The sequence below is a fragment of the Leuciscus leuciscus genome (genome assembly GCF_965113295.1).
Source record: "Leuciscus leuciscus genome assembly, contig: HAP1_SCAFFOLD_579, whole genome shotgun sequence".
NCBI lineage: Eukaryota > Metazoa > Chordata > Actinopteri > Cypriniformes > Leuciscidae > Leuciscus > Leuciscus leuciscus.
Genome location: NW_028118160.1, coordinates 15001 through 34346, shown reverse-complemented (window position 1 = coordinate 34346; position 19346 = coordinate 15001). Strand labels below are relative to the sequence as shown.

Genomic DNA, 19346 nt, shown 5'->3' with positions numbered 1-19346 from the left:
TGAAAGACTGGTGTTGGCCTATCTGAAGGACATCACTGGACCCCTTCTGGATCCCTTTCAGTTTGCTTACAGAGCAAACAGGTCTGTGGATGATGCAGTCAACATGGGACTGCACTATATCCTGCAACATCTTGACAGACCTGGGACTTATGCACGGATCTTATTTGTGGACTTCAGTTCGGCCTTCAATACCATCATCCCTGATCTTCTCACAGCCAAACTGACTCAGCTCTCCATGCCATCCTCAATCTGTCAGTGGATCTCCAGCTTCCTGACAGACCGGCAGCAGCGAGTGAGACTGGGGAAGCTCACATCCAGGACCCTCACCATCAGCACTGGCGCCCCCCAAGGGTGCGTTCTCTCCCCACTGCTCTTCTCCCTGTACACTAATGACTGCACTTCTAAAGACCCCTCTGTCAAGCTCCTGAAATTTGCAGACGACACCACCGTCATCGGTCTCATCCAAAATGGTGACGAGTCTGCTTACAGACTGGGGGTTGAACAGCTGGCTGTCTGGTGCAGCTATAACAACCTTGAGCTGAACACGCTCAAAACAGTGGAGATGATTGTGGATTTCAGGAGAAAATCCCCAGCACTCCCCCCTCTCACCATCATGAACAGCACTGTGGAAGCAGTGGAGTCATTCAGGTTCCTGCGCTCTACCATCTCTCAGGACCTGAAGTGGGCAAATCACATTGACTCCATTGTGAAAAAGGCCCAGCAGAGACTGTACTTCCTTCGCCAGCTGAAGAAGTTCAATCTGCCACAGGAGCTGCTGATCCAGTTCTACTCAGCCGTCATTGAGTCTGTTTTAAGCACTTCCATCACTGTCTGGTTTGGTTCAGCTACCAAATCGGACATCAGGAGACTACAACGGACAGTCCGGACAGCAGAGAGGATTATTGGTGCCCCCCTGCCAACCCTCCAGGACCTGTACTCTTCCAGAGTGAGGAAGAGAGCAGGTAAAATCACCACAGACTCCACTCACCCTGGACACCCCCTGTTTGAACTGTTACCGTCAGGACGGCGACACAGATCACTGGCCACAAGAACATCCATGCACAGGAACAGTTTCTTTCCACAGGCCATTTCCCTTCTGAACACTTAACATGCCCCCCAAGGCATATGCCTGTAAGTGCAATACTCCCACTGTCTAGTGCAATATTCTCTAACTCAGGTGATATTTATATTTATATTATTCATACTACTCAAAATACTGTAAATATGTTCATAATCTGTAACATGCACTAGACTCCCACTGTCTAGTGTAATATTCTCTAACTCAGGTGATATTTATATTTATATTATTCATACTTCTCAAAATACTGTAAATATGTTCATAATCTGTAAATGTTTATTCAGACTAAACCCAACTGTGACCCCTTTTTTTTACTTTTTATACTATTTATTTTTTATTTTTTATTTTTTTTATATATTTTATTCTTAGAATTTGTATTACTATGTTTCTTGTTGTATTTGTATTTGTATATGTGCACTGGAAGCTTCAGTACCAAGAAAAATTCCTTGTGGGTGCAAGCACACTTGGCAATAAAGCTCTTTCTGATTCTGATTCTGATTCTGATTCTGAAAAGGCACTTCTTCTGTTTTTTTTGCCTCAAGTTTGCATGCCTGTTATTACAGCTGATTAGTGTTGTCAAAAGAACTGACTTCGCTACCAAGTCGGTACTTAAATTAAAAAAATGTGATGATACCAGTATTTCCCTCTAGCATTTTGAGCGCTGGATGTTTAAACACCTCTGATTGGCCATTGTTAACATTCTCAACATACAGTATATGTCTGTGATTGGCTACAATGATCAACAATGACATCTTTGACGCTCTTCACCGAGCGCTTACACAGATACACACAGGAGCGTTTGACAGCAGCGTCTATCAGCTGATCTCTAATATATCCACTGATAGATGGATCCGCTGATACATAAATAATGATGCTGACATAAAGTAATTTTTACTCTCCTGTAAGTTGGCTCCAAATCTCAGGTGATATTTGTTATTTTGACCCTCCTCTACAAAATAGTGGATTTCTTAGTAAATATCCATCTGTGACATTTAATATTTTGGCTTTCTTCACTATTTATGGTTGTCTTTCTACAGAAAAAATATCAACAAAATAAAAAATTTGAGCCGGTGACCTCTGGTTGAGTTGGCACAGAATGATCCTGTTGCAAAGTGTTAATTCCTCTTGAAACAAACTTTGTTGTATTATTTAAATGTAATACTGTGAAGCTGCTTTGATACAATCTGTATTGTGAAAAGCGCTATACAAATAAACTTGACTTGACTTGACTTGACTTAATTAAATGAGACGGGTTAAATTCATCCAATTCCAAATGATTAACATCCTGCATCATATTCCCAACAGGCTTATGGAGGAGATGGAATATTCCAGAGGATCAAGCGTGTGGCGTTTGATGCCCGATCCACAATAATGGTGAGTCGAGGTTAAGAAACGAAATTAAAGTTTAATTTAACTGTTAATTAAAATATAATTTATATTCTTTATGCTGAATGACAGTTGAAGGAGTGAATGTTACTGATTGAGATCTTGTACCTGCCAAGGCCCAGAAAGACATCCCCGGCCTGTCAGAATGGGTGCTAAACACGGTGATACGAGGTTACTCGCTTCAGTTCGCTCACAGACCACCCCTGCTTCAGAGGCATAGTCCACACTTCGGTCAGGAGCAATGTAGCTCACGTCGTCTGCGCCGAAGTAATGATTTTACTGGCGAAAGGAGCTGTAGAGACAGTTCCTCCTCCCCACAGGGAATCAGGCTTCTACAGCCTCTTCTTCCTCGTTCCCAAGAAGAATGGCGGCCTCAGGCCCATCCCAGACCTCAGACTGAACCGCGCCCTCATGAGACGGCCGTTCAAGATGCTAACATTGAACAAATCCTCTCGCAAATACAACCAGGGGATTGTCTTATCTAAGTGGATCCAAAAAATGCATACTTTTATATCCAAATAGTCCCCCATCACAAACCACTTTGAGATTCGCGTTCGAAAGGGTGGCATACCAGTATACGGTCCTACCAATCAGACTAGGCCTCATGGCCTCTGCATCGCCAGTACTTCTGCTGGGTCTGCTACACGTGCGCCCCCTGCAGTTCTGGCTGAAACCCCAGGCCCCAGCTCACTCATGGCGTTCAGGTCGCCTCCACGTCTGCATCAGAGCCCTGGCCCCTTGGAAGGACCCCAGTCGTTACCAGATTGGAGTAAGCATGGGGTTGGTCTGGAGGAGTAAGGTGGTCTCCACGGACACCTCAAACACAGATTGGGAGCTCTGTGCGAAGGCAGACCATCTTACGGCTCCTGTTCGAGCACAGAAAAGCGGCTGCATATCAACTGCCTCGAAATAATGGCGGTTTATCTGGGCCTCTAAACCTTCCTACCAGACCTAATAAGACACCACGTCTTAGTTCGATCAGACAACATGGCGGTAGTGTCCTACATAAACCACCATGATGGACTGAGGTCGAGTCTGTACAGACTAGACCGACGCCTTCAATCATGGGCACAGTGGGCAGACTGAGGCAGGGAGCAGACAAAGAACATGGATGCGCTGGCCCACGAATGACCCAGCCTTCCCCCTTTACACCTTTCCCTCGATCACTCCCCTCCCTCAGGTCATCAGACGGATCAGGGAAGACAGGCTCTCCTTCTGGTGACCCTTCTCTGGTGGACCCAACTGTGGTTCCCTGAGTTGATTCGGCAGATCGCAGCCCTGTGGCCAATTCCCCGGAGGAAAGACCTCCTTTCCCAGGCGAACGGGACAATCTGGCATCCCGACCCAAGATGTGGGCCTTCTACACATGGCCCCTCAACGGCAACTTACGGACCTCCCAGTGAGAGTCCTGAGTACTCTCTCAGAGACTAGAGCTCCGTCCATGAGACGTCTCTACGCTCTTAAGTGGTCCGTCTTCTCTGACTGGTGTTCAGTCCAGAACAAGGCCCCTTTATCATGCGAAGTACCTCTGGTACTCTCCCTCTGGGTCGCACCCCCTCCATGCTCAGTCTATGTGGAGGCCATAGCAGCGCACCACTCTCCTGTGGCCGGCCGGTCTCTGGGTAGAAGCGACCTGGCCGTCCGCTTCCTGAAAGGGGCAAGAAGGCTCAACCCTCCTCGGCCTCTTACCACACCCCGTGGGACCTATCCACAGTCCTCAGGGCTCGAGCCGCTACAGTCAGCCAGGGTCCGGCCGCTTTCGCTTCAGACCGCACTACTGCTAGCATAGCATTAGCATCGGTCAAGCGAGTGGGTGACCTGTAAGTGCTCTCCGTCAGCGCTTCTTGCCTTGAGTTTGGTCCTAACAACTATGAGGTCGTCCTCAAGCCAAGGCATGGCTATGTGCCCAAAGTCTTTTCTACTCTGTTCAGTGCACAAGTGATTACGCTGTCTGTTCTTCCCGAATCAGAAGACGAGCGTCAACCTCACTTACTCTGCCCTGTCCGGGCCTTAAGAGTATACATTCAGCACTCTGCTGATTTAGGCAGTCAGAGCAGCTCTTCGTATGCTTCGGTGGCCGGACCAAAGGGCTTACAGTCACGAAGCAGAGACTATCCCGTTGGATCTTCGGTGGGCCTTCAGTGCCCCATCGGCATCAGAGCTCACTCCACCTGAGGCGTGGTCCAGTGGCGTGTCTATTGGTTAGGGTTAGGTTAGGTTAGGTTATCTGTGCGGCGGCCTACCATGTCTCGGTTTCTTGCGTAACCTCGGTTCCCTGAGATAACGGGAACGAGTATTGTGTTGACGGCCGTGCTATGGCGCTTCACGTCTGGTGAAATGAGCTGCACTCACTCGCTGGATCCGCCACGATTGGGTCGCTCAGACACTGTGCCTCGCCATTGGTTCATGCAGTTCGCACTGAGCAGCCAATGAGTGCGTTCAGATCGCCTCTGTAATGGCTGTGCAGTGACACTGCGCTGTTGAATTAAAGTTTTCCCCATAGCGTCTCGCGAAGACACGATACTTAATCCAGTTATCTCAGGGAGCCGAGCTTACGCAAGTAACCGAGACGTTTCTGTCTTCAATTTAATGTAGGTTTAGTTGAGTTTGGTTCTCTCTAGAGGCGTTTCATTTTAAGAGCTTGAGTGGAGCATGATTTCTCACTGTCTCTCGACTGATGTCCATTTGAAAGGGTTTACTAAAATCTCGTATTAAAATAAAATTTACTCTCTAGAAACTGGGCAATGACATGGAAATGTTTAAATTCAAATGGGGAATAAATGTGATGTTTATTGATGGTTGTTTGGAAATGTATATTTAAGCGTAACTGTGTAATGGAATTATTGAATTTTTTATATTATTTTTTTTCTCTCAAATTTTTTTCCCTGGAAAACTTTGTTAATGTGAAAAGTTTTTTTTTTTTTAAATAAATAGTCCATTAAAAGCGTCCCTCTCTCTGCTCAGTCTGTGTTCCGTAGTTCTCCGCTGCTTGGCTGCTTCCTATTCGGTCTTCCTCTGGGTGTCATCAGCCTGATGTGTTACGGCATCTGCACAGCTGAGTCTGACGACGGGTCTGAGGACGTGATGAAGAGAGAAGCCCTCACTGATGAAGAGGAGGAGGAGGAGGAAGAGGAGCAGCAGAGGCTCACCGAGGGAACACCAAACACAGAAGACCCCGGAGAACCGGTTCAACACAAGAATCCAAGTGAAAAAAAGGTTGATTAACAAAGTTGGAGAAACGAGAGCGAACGCCTCAGAAGAGGAAGCCATGGCCTAGAGTTTCCTCACAGGTTTTCATGGGATTATTTTCACTATCCCATTTCTTTATTTTCATAATTTCCCTAATTGTTCATCAAATTGAAAGATTTGACTGCGACCGCTTCGAGACGAGCAGCGGAGCTCCACCTATGATTTACACACATGGACCGAAACAAACACTGTTTTAAAGTTAAGGTGACGGTAGTCCTTTCTGCTTATTAATAATCATTATAATGTGTAATGTGCCCTTATGATGCGTGATCTACATCACTGTAAATCCTCAAACACGCGGAAACGATTGATATCTGAATGGACACACTTTGTTTTGTTGTTGTTTTTGAATGAGAAAGTGCAGTTATTGTTGTATCAAAGACTTTATCTACAGAGGATTGTCTTACATGAGATTAATTGGCGTTTCCAGAAATGACGAGCACACATCAGTGCTTCTCCTGAGCTCGTCGGTCTGGATGTGGAAGGGTTCAAACGTGGGAGTAATCTAGTGGAGATGGACTTGGTAAGAGTTTATTTCTCAGTCGATCACATGCACTGAAGAGAGTAGATGAGCTCTGGAGCGAGTCCCTCATGGCTTTCCTTCTGTAAGGTGCTACTCTACATTATAGCTGTGTCCGTCTGTGTTTATAGATAGAGAAGGCTTTATATGTTCTAGAGGAGATTACCAACATTTACTCACAAACTTCATTGCATTCATGAAAAATGAAAGTGAAGACTTTTTTCAGATTCCCAAAACTCAAGCAGATCTTCTGACCGTTGTGAAAGTGTGTGTGTGACACAACATGCAGTGCAAGGAGACGGATGGAGCGGAGCTGCTGTTACAAGGTGTGTGTGAGTAAGTGTGTGTGAGTCAGGCCGCTGATCTCTCACACACACACTTTTACAGGGTGTTGTTTGCAGTTTGAGCCAAAGCTGTGGTTGCACAAGAGCGCTCTCGTGTGTGTGTGGATGCTGAACATGAAGCATCAGCCTTTAGTAATGAAGTAATGTTGACGTCTCTGCTAACTTTCCCTCCACATTCCCTTCATTGCCTCTTTATGGTTCTCATGTTTTGACAGATCAGTCGTCTTACTGTTTGTGATCTGTTCATTAAATGTGTCTTTGTCTCTACATCTCCTGTGTTCTTCCCTCATGGTAAAGTAGACTTTTTGTATGCAGTTATAATTAGCTGAATGTGAGAACTGTGTCTGTGTTTGATAATGGTTATGAAATATAATAATTCACTACTGTTTTTGATTTACTATCAGGTCCAGATATCATGGTAAATCATGGTAAATCATGGTAAAGGGGTTTGTTCACGAGTGTGAAGGCATGACAGAATCTGCACAGATTGTAGATTTAAGCACAAATATGTCGAAACCCAGACTAATGAACAGTTCCTCCAAACATACTAATGTAATCACAGTAAAACCAGCTTTCAATTAAAATGACATTTACAACACGCCTGTTTAGTCTTCATAGTGTCAAAATTATATCCAATATTAATATTGATTTCCAATATGTAAAAACATTTAAAAAAAGATATTTCACTATTTGTGACTGTCAATGTTTCCTGTGTTGAAGTGCATCGACTGGAAGCTGAACCTTTCTGGAGCATGTAGTGTTGGTGAGAAGAGAAAGATCTTGTGTATAGCGACGGCTCAGAGCTGATCTGGGGTCTACTGTGATACTGACAGCATTAGGACTGAACACGGTCATTAAGTCAGTGTGTTTAATTAATGATCTAAATGATTATTGGTGGGAGTCTCCACAGATCAGTGTCTTCAGGACTGATAGCGATCAGAGCCGTCACAGAACTGATCTGAGCAAAATGTTTTTTAATAAAATAAAAACTGAATGAATCAAATTCATAAATTGAGAAGGGGTTAGAGTTAGGGTTAGATCTGGTCCATGCATCGCTTCTGGTTCCTGGAAGTAGAGTTTTAGACTGGTTTAGAGACTGGTTTAAAGCACAAGACTGGTTTAGATTGGTTTCATAGCACAGGCTGGTTTAGACTGGTTTTATAGCACAGGCTGGTTTAGACTGGTTTAAAGCACAGGCTGGTTTAGACTGGTTTTAAAGCACAGGCTGGTTTAGACTGGTTTTAAAGCACAGGCTGGTTTAGACTGGTTTTAAAGCACAGGCTGGTTTAGACTGGTTTCATAGCACAGGCTGGTTTAGACTGGTTTAAAGCACAGGCTGGTTTAGACTGGTTTAAAGCACAGGCTGGTTTAGACTGGTTTAAAGCACAGGCTGGTTTAGACTGGTTTAAAGCACAGGCTGGTTTAGACTGGTTTTAAAGCACAGGCTGGTTTAGACTGGTTTAAAGCACAGGCTGGTTTAGACTGGTTTAAAGCACAGGCTGGTTTAGACTGGTTCAAAGCACAGGCTGGTTTAGACTGGTTTTAAAGCACAGGCTGGTTTAGACTGGTTTTAAAGCACAGACTGGTTTCATAGCACAGGCTGGTTTAGACTGGTTTTAAAGCACAGACTGGTTTCATAGCACAGGCTGGTTTAAAGCACAGACTGGTTTTATAGCACAGGCTGGTTTAGACTGGTTTAAAGCAGGTTTTATCTGATATCTGATCAGTTTTATACATTTGTAGACATTTTAATCATCAGACATTAGTATAATAAAAGGAATAATAGTGTTGAACAATCTCTTCTTGGTCTGAGGTGTGTTTCCCCTATAACGCCGTAACTCGCCGGTTCACTACTATAGTACGATCACCGCTGAAGAATCATCGAGTTAGTCTCGACTGTTCCTGAACCCTACTGTCGTAAAGTGGTTAATGATGTTGCAGGTGTTGGAGTAATAACCACTGTTAATGAATCTGTTTGAGGTCTAACTAATGCCAGATGTTTCTAGATTGCGAATACAGCATCTGAAGAATATTTCACATTGTTCTCAGTTATTTTGCTTTATTTCCAGATTCAATCATAGACTCGTTCTTACGCACTAGAGCTCATTCACACACATTCACACTCTTCACAAACTACACTTCAAATATCTTGAAAAACTAAAAGATGAAAATTACATTTGTGTGTATTATAAATAAGACACAGATTGCACTGAATGTCAGATTGCTTACCCGGAGAACCCGGATCTGGAGAAACAGGAGAACCCGGATCTGGAGAAACAGGAGAACCCGGATCTGGAGAAACAGGAGAACCCGGATCTGGGGAACAGGAGAAACCCGGATCTGGAGAAACAGGAGAACCCGGATCTGGAGAACCCGGAAAACCCGGATCTGGAGAACAGGAGAAACCCGGATCAGGAGAAACAGGAGAAACCCGGATCTGGAGAAACAGGAGAACCCGGATCTGGAGAAACAGGAGAACCCGGAGAACCCGGATCTGGAGAAACAGGAGAAACCCGAAGAACCCGGATCTGGAGAACAGGAGCAGAGATTGGATCATAAGAGCCCTGATGATGTTTTTAATAATCATGCATGTCTATTGTGTTGATGTTCAATATGTTTGGCCATTATTACACACAGCCGACTCAACACAAGCAGAACGACACATGATGTCAGTCAGATGGTGTGTGCGTGTAAACATGGATATCTGACATGATGTTGGCTTAATATCAGCACATGCTGTTACACACACACACACACACACACACACAACCGGAGGAAGCAGCAGTAAAACATGACAGCTCTTTAAAGTCGTGATGAGAGGGAAGTTGAGCTGGTCTTCTCTCCTCTATTGTGTCGTATATCGAGTGAAACGCTTCTGGAACAAGATCAAATGTGGGCGGGGCTTGATTGTGTCTGTGGGGAGTTGATTGGCTGGTTGGATGGTTGTGGTTTGCTATTGGCTGATCTCATGTGAGTGACAGGTTAAAGCCCCGCCCTCGTCATCAGAGAAGAGAAGAGATGCTGCAAGAGGAACTTATTCTGATTCAACATTATTAACACAATAATGATGATGTGCACCCATTAATCACTTACAATAAACACCATTTTGATTTCATGATGACTAAGAGTTTAACCTGTGAAAATGAGCAACACGTTATATTCATCTCCACCTTTATAAAAGGACGTTTATTGATTGTTGTTTCTTGTTTGTTTTTAGGTCTTATTTTGGGCTAGGGTAATTGTGTCATAAATATATTATTAAGGGACAATTGTGGACGAAGTTTACAGTATATTATATCAGTGTCGTGTGTGTGTGTGAGAGAGAGTAGAGTTTGTGTGTGTGAGAGAGAGATAGAGTGTGTGTGTGTGTGTGTGTGTGTGTGTGTGTGTGTGAGAGAGAGAGAGTAGAGTTTGTGTGTGTGAGAGAGAGATAGTGTGTGTGTGTGTGTGTGTGTGTGTGTGTGTGTGTGTGTGTGTGTGTGTGTGAGAGAGCGCCCTCTACTGTCAGCGGTCGCTATGGTAACGTCAGACGGAGCCGCAGACTCTAATGGCAGAAGAACATCAGGCTCGATGAGATCCCGCGCTAACACACACACACACACACACACACCAGAACTCTGATCTCTGAGGATTATTAGGCGGACACTGGAATACCCGTGACTGAAGATGCCGTGGATTGTGCCTTTTCTCCATTTCTACTCGAACTTTCCATTAACTTGCGCTGTTTCTCTACATCTGTCTGCAGTGCACGGCGAATGCGCGCGCCCGCGGGCGGATAACAGCGCCCGACATGTTTTCACTCCTGAGGAACACAGATCCGATCCTGAGTGATGCATCATGGTCCTGTCGTGTGTGTGTGTGTGTGTGTTCTGATGATCAGAGGTCAGTGATTGATGGAGGATCGATGATGATGATGAAGATGATGGGCAGATGCTCGTGCACGCGCTCACACACACCACCTGACAGCTCGCTTTAATGGATTACTGACAACTAGGTCGGATTTCTCTGACAAATGAATGGATTACCGAGTCGCACCTCATTATTACACATCACTCCTCTTCATCTCAGTCTCTGCTGATCTCAGAGCGGACATTTCCTGAGCGCGTTACCACATGTAAGTCCACAGACCGGTGTTAAAGGGGTCATGGCAGGAATTGTTAACATTTATTTAGTAATACATGACCATGTTCTCTCTGTTTCGAGCTGCACTTCAGTGTGAACAGCCAGTGTTCTGATTGGCTGCAGTCTTCGCATGAGAAATGAAGGATCATGACGTGGAGGTGTTTTCAAACCCGTCATCATGAAGTGATTCATGTAGAAATGATGAAACCATGAAGAAATTAATAGTATACTACTATAACAACAGAAACCCTGTACATGTAGGCTCTGCTACTGATATCAACAGCGGAAATAAGCAGTTCGAGCAGATCTAGAGTTTGACTATATTCTAAAGCAATAGCATTATGTAAACAATTAGGCTAGTTAAACTAAATTGCATCCTAGTTTGCACACTTGAGCACTTTGCTTTGTAGTATAATAGTGTGATTAGTGTGTTCACACTGAGTGCGCTTCAGTTACCCATGATGCACTTAATTAAAGAAAAAAAGAGGGCCATTTTAGTTTCTATATTCTCAAAGGTCTCAAAGGTGCTGATTGTGATCAAGATCAGTTGGTTTAGATGTTTAAACACCCACACACACACACACTCACTCACACACACACATTAGAGATGCACCACCAATGATTCTTTAATTTTGAAAAACGATATATTGGCTGATAAAACTAAATCCACATTTTTATATAATTTTCGAGAGCCTGATTACAAAAACAAAAGTCTCCTTATTGAAGGCCATGTCCCAAACACACAATTATAATGATGTTTTCTTTATAATTTTATGTAGCCAATCATCAGGCTGGCAATCAGCAAACCTCCCATGTTTAAACATCAGCACCTTCGTGACTTTAGGAACTCAAAATGGTTACTTTGGTGAGAAAGAGGGAGCTGTAACGGGAAAGCTAATGTCTGTGTACATTTATAACCCAAAGATGGTGAATAATTGCTAAGCTCAAATACAGCCATAAATAAACTGACCTTGATCATCTCTAAAGTACAAATACTACCGTCTGCTGAGGCATTATACACCCGAAACAAACACCAGTAACACTGAAAGTCAGCACATTCTGACTCAAAAGCCATAAATATTACATCAGCAGATCAGAATGAAACATTAGAATGAAAGCAGCGTTTTCTGTCAGTCCAGGATCAGTTATCATTCAATGACAGGTTATTTGCAAAGTCTTCTTCATGGTTCATAAACAATCTGTGCTGAACAAACACAATCCCACACTGTGATCATCTGCTTCGTTATAATAACCCTCAGCTCTTTCTTAATATCGATCCCTCTGATGTAGAGACATGGGTTTCCATTTCCAGGAGCAGAGAAATAATGCAGCTTTTCTCAATCACTGTAGAAGTTCTTCCCTGAGTGCCACTGTTCGAGCCTGAGATACTTACAGCACGGTTCATTTATTATATATCTTTGTTCTATTGAGTGTATTCATCATATTGTTTGTTATTTGCTTCTGTTGTTTTATTACTGACTATTTACTTCAATAATTGAGTTTTTACCTACATTAGTAAGTCTAGTGTAGTTTTTGCTGTGATGTCGACATTGGTGTGGAAAACTGAAATTAAACTGGTATCTCTAACATGGTGTAATTATTCCAGCAAAAAAAAAAAAAAAAAAAAAATCATATTGTTAAAGTAAAATAAATATACACTATAGGATGTTGGTCACATCACCCTCCCCTGTCATAACCCCTCTAACATCACTGATGTTTGATATTGTTGAATTGCAAGAATTTCACTTTTGTTTCTATTTTTCAACAGCGCATCAGAGGCTGTGGAGGCCAAAGAAAACGCAGTCAATAACAGCTGAATGTATGCCATGAAGAAACTCCTTTTGAATGAGAAGGTAAAGTGGGGAGAGGCTTCCCAGATCACACCAGAAGCGCTATAGCCTGCTAAACAAAGGACGAACGGGAACATGTTGTGGACGGTGGTTCTGAGGGCCGTAGCGTGGCCTACATTTGTAGCGTCCCTGTTTCTAGCAGTGGGACCTGCATTCTCCGGAGTCTTTAATGCCTCAGGAAAAGATATTTTTAGTGAGTTCCAGCTCAGTGAGAAAGGCCCAGCGGAGCTACGGAAACTCCAAGCCACTAATCTTCATCCTAACTTGTACTTTAACCAAGACGATATACCACTGTTGAGACAAAGGTCCACTACAACTCATAGCCAGATTTTTAAAGTCATCCGGACCGCTGTGATGACGATGCTCTCAACCGGCCCGCTCTACATGCCACCCACAAAGCATGAGGAGTTCACCAGCAAATGGAATGAGATTTATGGAAACAACCTCCCAGCGCTGGCCCTGTACTGTTTGCTGTACCCCGAGGACTCTTCTGCCCTGCTCTTCCTGATGAAGTTCATGGACCGAATGTCGGAATATCCGGACTGGAGAGTAACCAGTGCACCCAATGATGAAGTTCCAACGGCTCATTCGCTCACTGGATTTGCTACTGCTTTTGACTTCATCTACTCGTTCCTGGACCAGCAGCGCCGAGACCTGTACTTAAAGAAGATTAGTGCTGAGACCAGAGAGCTGTACGAGGCCTCGAAGTACCGGGGCTGGGGGAAACAGTTCCTTCAGAACCACCAAACCACTAACATTCTGGCAATTCTGACCGGAGCAATAGTCGTGGGCGCACATGATGTCACTGAATCGATGGTTTGGAAACAGGTGTCTGTAAATAACATGGAGAAGACAATGTTTCTGTTAAATCATGTTGTAGACGGCTCTCTGGACGAGGGCATTGCGTACGGGAGCTACACAGCTAAGTCCGTTACGCAGTATGTTTTCCTAGCGCAGCGCCACTTCAACATAGACAACACTCAGAACAACTGGCTGCGCACTCACTTCTGGTTTTATTACGCCACGTTGCTTCCCGGGTTCCAGAGAACGGTCGGTATCGGGGACTCCAACTATAACTGGTTCTACGGACCAGAGAGCCAGCTAGTCTTTTTAGATACTTTTGTGATCAGAAACGGGTCGGGGAATTGGCTGGCACAGCAGATTAGGAAGCACAGGCCTAGAGACGGTCCCATGAGTCAGTCCTTGGCCCAGCGCTGGACGACGCTTCACACAGAGTTTATCTGGTATAATGCCGAGCTCACGCCACAGCCCCCTCACGGCCACAGTAAGGCCAAGATGCACATATTCTCCAACTGGGGCGTGGTGACGTACGGCGCGGGTTTGTCTGTGGCTCAGGGCAACACCTTTGTCTCATTTAAATCTGGAAAGCTGGGTGGCCGGGCAGTGTTTGACATTGTCCATGCTAAGCCTTACTCATGGGTGAACGGGTGGAACAGCTTCAACCCTGGTCACGAGCACCCCGATCAAAACTCATTCACTTTCGCCCCTAATGGACAAGTGTTTGTTTCCGAGGCTCTATACGGCCCCAAATACAGCTTCCTAAACAACGTGTTAGTGTTCAGCCCTTCCCCGACCAGCCAGTGTAACATCCCTTGGGAAGGTCAGCTTGGCGAATGTGCGAAGTGGCTGCGCTGGACCGACAATGGGGTCGGAGACTCGGCAGGAGAGCTGGTCGCCGCTTCTGCCCACGGAGACACCATGTTCGTGAGCGGCGAAGCGGCCGCTGCGTATTCCTCAGCCATGAGACTGAAGAGTGTGTACCGAGCCCTGGTGCTCCTCAACTCACAGACTCTCCTGGTGGTTGATCATGTTGAGAAAAGACACGACTCGCCAGTGAACATGGCCAGTGCGTTCTTTCACAACCTGGATATCGACTTTAAGTATGTGCCCCATAGTTTCTCAGACAGGTACAATGGGGCGCTGATGGATGTCTGGGATGCTCATTACAAGATGTTCTGGTTTGACAGTCAGGGACACAGTCCTGATACTCAAATACAGGAGGCTGAGCAGGAGGCAGAGTTTAAAAAGAGGTGGACACAGTTCATCAATGTCTCCTTTCCTTTCACTGATTCGGTCAGTAGAATGGCGTACGTGATGCACGGGCCTTACGTGAAAGTTTCCGACTGTAGGTTCATTGAAAGCAGTAAGAATGGGCTCAAACTTTCTCTCACCATCAACAATACTGAGAAAATAGTTTCGATAGTAACCAATCACAAAGACATAGGGGCACGTTCAAGCTATCTGGGGTTTGGGGGTTACGCTAAGGTGCAAGACAAACATCAGATAGTCCGGTTTGGCTTGGGGACACAGCTTGTCCCCAAACAGACCAAGTTACACAATCATCTGTTCGACTTTGGAGCTACGGTGAATGTTGCAGCTGGGGTAATACTGTGTGTGGCGATTGTTTTCCTGACCCTACAGCGCAAGTTTTACGCTTGCTTTAGCAGACTGATGCGTTACGCTTTGCTTTCTGTCTTAATCCTGTGGATAAGTGAGCTCCTGTTTGTCTCCAACAGCTGCGATCAGCTCCTGTGTGGAGTAAAGTGGCACGGATCCGCCACAGACCCGGAGCTCAGCAAACAAATGACACTTTATGACCAGCATCAACTCCCTCTGCCCACTGTAGTGATAACATCGCTGCCTGGCTCCGGGTCCGACATCCTTAAGCACCTTTTCTACAACAACACAGACTTCGTCTACCTACGCATCCCCACAGAACACTTGGATATACCTGAAACAGAGTTTGAGTTTGACTCTTTAGTAGATGCTTGTGAATGGACACGCTCAGAAGCACAGTATGGGCGTTTTAAAATGATTCAGGGCTGGCTACATTCACTGGTCCACAACACCCACTTATTCCTGCAAAATATCCCACTCCATGACACCAGCCACATGAAACCGGCCCAAAGAGTCAGTCTCTCCCAGGACAAGAGGAAGAGACTGAGGAGACGAGAGTCCAGGGCTGAGATGAAAGGTCGTGTGCGAGTGGACAGGGATGTGGAGTATGTGAGGGAGTTGAGGAGACACACGGTGGACTACCCTAATGCCCGTGTCGTCCTCAACCTGTGCAGTGGCAGCTGGGCTCTAAAGCTACCCTTTCTCCAAGAAGTCCTCGGCCCATCTCTGAGGGCCATCTACGTCATCCGGGACCCTCGTGCATGGGTTTATCTGATGCTGTATAATAGCAAACCTAGCCTTTACTCGCTCAAGAACATTCCTCAGCATCTAGCCCTCCTTTTCAAAGAAGATACGGTTAGTGACGGGTGTCCGACCGCATTCGCAGCCGAGTTCAGAACGCTGTGGTTCCTCATATCTCGTTCAGAGACCGATCCTGTGCTGTTGCTGGCCCACCTGTGGCTCGCCCACACGGCCGCCGTCCTCAGAGTCACGTCCACCTTATCCGAGGAGTCCTTCCTTCAGGTCAGGTTTGAGGATGTTGTAGACTATCCTCAGGACACAGCCGAGAAGATACACTCCTTCCTCGGAGTCCCCGTATCTCCCTCAGCCCTGAATCAGCTCATGTTCACCACCTCCACAAACTTGTATAACTTGATGTATGAAGGGGACATATCACCAGCCAACATCAACATATGGAGGCGAAACCTGCCAAGGAGAGACATCAGACTCATAGAGCACACCTGTGGGTTCCTGATGAGGCAGCTCGGGTATCAAAGGTTCACTGACTAATTAGCTGCTGGCCAGCTGTTGTACTAAATCTCTTGTGTCTGTTTGATATTTATGTTGTATTTTTGCACAAATTTGGGTTGCAAACCAAGTAAAAGTGAAAATGAAAGAAATAGGCACAAGAATTGAATGTCAGTCTGTGACAGTCTGCACCATGTCTAATCTAACATGTCATTTTTTACTATAATGCCTTCAGGATACTGTTCAAAAGGGTTAGATCGGTAAGATGTTTTTAAAAGAAGTCTCTTCTGCTCACCAAAACTGCATTTATACAGTAAAAAGAGTTGAATTGTGAAATATTATTGCAAGCTAAGGGTGTACTCACACTAGGCACGGTCGTCTTGTCCCGAGCCCTGGCGCGATTGTCCCCCTATATAGATATAGAGACCTAAATATACTCGATTTAAATTAAATGAATTGAAAAGTGTACTGTCCAGGTAGGTTGTAGTAGAAGATGTTTGCTGTTGTACTGATGACAGTAGCGCACACAACAGTAGTAGCTGAGGTTAGCGATTACACTACTGTACATGCGTACCGCGCCCGAGCCCACCTGGAACAGTTCAAACGAACGCGTTCGGGTACGGTTCAGATCGCCTTGTGTGAGTTCACCCTAATCTGCTTTCTATGGAAGCTTGTTTCCGACACAGAATAAAAAATAAAAAAGGTAATTGCGACTTTTTATCTCACGATTCTGACTTTTTATCTCTGAATTGCGTGATATAAAGTCGCAATTGTTTATAAACTCGCAATCGCGAGAAATAAAAAGTCAGAATTGCATGTTTATATCTTGCAATTCTGACTTTATAACACGCAATTCTGACTTTATATCTCGCAATGGTGAGATAAAAAGTCGCAATAATCTTTTATTTTGTGGTGGAAACAAGCTTTCATAGTTTTCTATGTGAATATTGTAAAAAAAGAAATATATAGATATATATATAGTAAAAATATTTTACAATATTACTGTTTTTGCTGTATTTTGGATAAAGTAAATGCCTTGGTGAGCAGAAAAGGCTTCATTCAAAGTTCTTACCAATCTAAAACTTTCAAAAGTGACAGTAAAGACTGAGATATTCACATTATCCTTTATATTTAACACTGTGTTTCCTGTTGTATGGGACTCGTGAAGTATCATACAACAGGAAAAGATCAACATATGGATCATCATCACCATCGACATACAGTACAAAAATAATGCTTTGTTCCCATAGTCACATCATGTAAGTCCCAATGGTTGAAGAATTTGATTGTTGGGTGAAAACTCATCAGATCCACGACAGAGTTCTGCTGTAACCAGATATTGACTGATCGATGAGATTGTTTTCCCCAAATGACAGAATGATTTAGAAATGATGTCTTGTTATGGATTAGGTTTTCTGGGCTGAAACTATGTTTTAAAGAATGGCGAATTACACAGAATCATTACGAAGCATTTCATCATTTCACTTAGCATGAAACACAATACAAAGTGTTCATAGAATGTTTTTGTTGTATTTTTTGCTTGTCAGAAACACTGTAATATCTGCACTGTAAAGCCGTCCTGCAGTCGTGCTCTTCTTCACAGCGGAGAGATCTCTGTCTCCATCTCTGAGTTTCATAGTTCATCATACAATAAAGATGATGTGTAACGCTTCACCTGTGATCAGCGAATTACAATCATGTGGTATAAAACACTTTACTTTCACACTGTATGACAAGACTTTTAAAATATTTTTTACTTATTATTATTGTTGCTTGTATAATAGCATTACAATAGTGACTAGTCTCTGTTCAATTGTACTTAACCCTTACATATACCTAAATATAAATTTACTTAAATTTCATAAGTGACTAGTATTTAGTTAAACTTTACTAGTCTAGAAAACACAAGTACTAGTTCTTACTATTCAGTGACTCACAACTATTTAGACCAAACATATCCCTATCTCTACAGTAAATCACATGTTGAATATTAATGCAGCTGATGAGAGAAACTGCTATAGATGTTGTTTAAATCTCGGAAAAATATGAATTTAAACGCTTACGCTTAGACCCGCTCACACCAATGACCAGGGGCCTCATGTATCAATCTTGCGTACGCACAAAAACTTTGCGTACGCCAGCTTTCACGCTCACGGTCGTACGTACTAACAGTGAAATTAACGCGAGAATGTGCGTTCATCCACGCCAATTTCATGTCTGGCGTACGTACATTTCTCATTGTTTTTGTCCGTTGGCGACTCTTACAGGCAATGAAGTGAAGTTACAAACATTACACAACGAATTTTCGTTCTACAAGTCTATCGCACCACCACCTGTGGGAAGCATTGCTATTAATTTGCAATTTATAAAATAATTGACATAGCCTATATATTGTCACACGAGTATTATGGGAATATTCTATCAATTATGCAATTAAGTAAGAACATATAAAAGCATATGCAAACTGATACAACCCTTAGTCTATGGCAATGACAGCTTTGGTTTAATGTCCACCTTTATATCAGACCATTTCTTTTTAAGGTCATTTAGGGTAGACTGTGTACAGTTGAGACATGTGTACAGTTGAGACACCTTAAATAACTTGCGTTCGCAGCAAGCACAAGTTGTGATTTTTGCTGTGCACGTGCATATTAGTGTCCTCTTTGATCGTGGGAAATTTGACAACGGACGCATCTCCGATCCGAAGATATCGGGGAAAGTTTTTTTTTTTCTAAGATATGACGTTCACTTCACCATGCACTCTCCACAATGAATAGCTTATTATCCCTATATGACTGTTAAACATAACTGGTATCACCACAAACGTTATTCTGTGCCCTAAAAACTGACATGTTTCATGGTACTGTGTCATGCAAGGTAATTGCAAAATCTAGAGAAATGTGCGAGGTGGCCAGCGGGGGATATTGAGACACATATCTACTGTACCCCCGATAGAGTTCTATTAGGAAACACACTGTTTAGTTGTTCAGTGTTATGATAACAGGTTAAACGTCGTAATTAGCCAGCATAGGACGCAAATTAAAATAAAATTAGATATTTAAACTGTGTATTATTAATAAATATTGTTAAATATCTTGTTCCTGCTTTATACATTTTAACCAGTGCAAATT

General features: G+C 43.8%; 1 protein-coding gene and 2 long non-coding RNA genes across 4 annotated transcripts; 2 read left to right on the top strand and 1 right to left on the bottom strand.

Moving 5' to 3' along the window:
- Nucleotides 1-2319: 2319 nt before the first annotated feature.
- LOC309491801 lies at nt 2320-6844 on the top strand. The gene is made up of 2 exons (XR_014203308.1): nt 2320-2452; nt 5429-6844. It is a non-coding gene; the product is annotated as an uncharacterized lncRNA (long non-coding RNA).
- LOC309491802 lies at nt 6029-9623 on the bottom strand. Of its 2 annotated transcripts, none has more exons than XR_014203309.1 (2): nt 8807-9623; nt 6029-7868 (listed from the first exon to the last, which is right to left on the bottom strand). It is a non-coding gene; the product is annotated as an uncharacterized lncRNA (long non-coding RNA). The 2 variants fall into 2 exon arrangements; XR_014203310.1 differs by lacking the exon at nt 8807-9623 and adding an exon at nt 8143-8754.
- Nucleotides 9624-9797: 174 nt separating this feature from the next.
- LOC309491800 (dermatan-sulfate epimerase-like protein) lies at nt 9798-17889 on the top strand. The gene is made up of 2 exons (XM_082190830.1): nt 9798-10691; nt 12468-17889. The coding sequence occupies exon 2, from the start codon at nt 12625-12627 to the stop codon at nt 16255-16257; it is 3633 nt and encodes a 1210-aa protein (XP_082046956.1). The 5' UTR covers nt 9798-10691; nt 12468-12624; the 3' UTR covers nt 16258-17889.
- Nucleotides 17890-19346: the final 1457 nt, after the last annotated feature.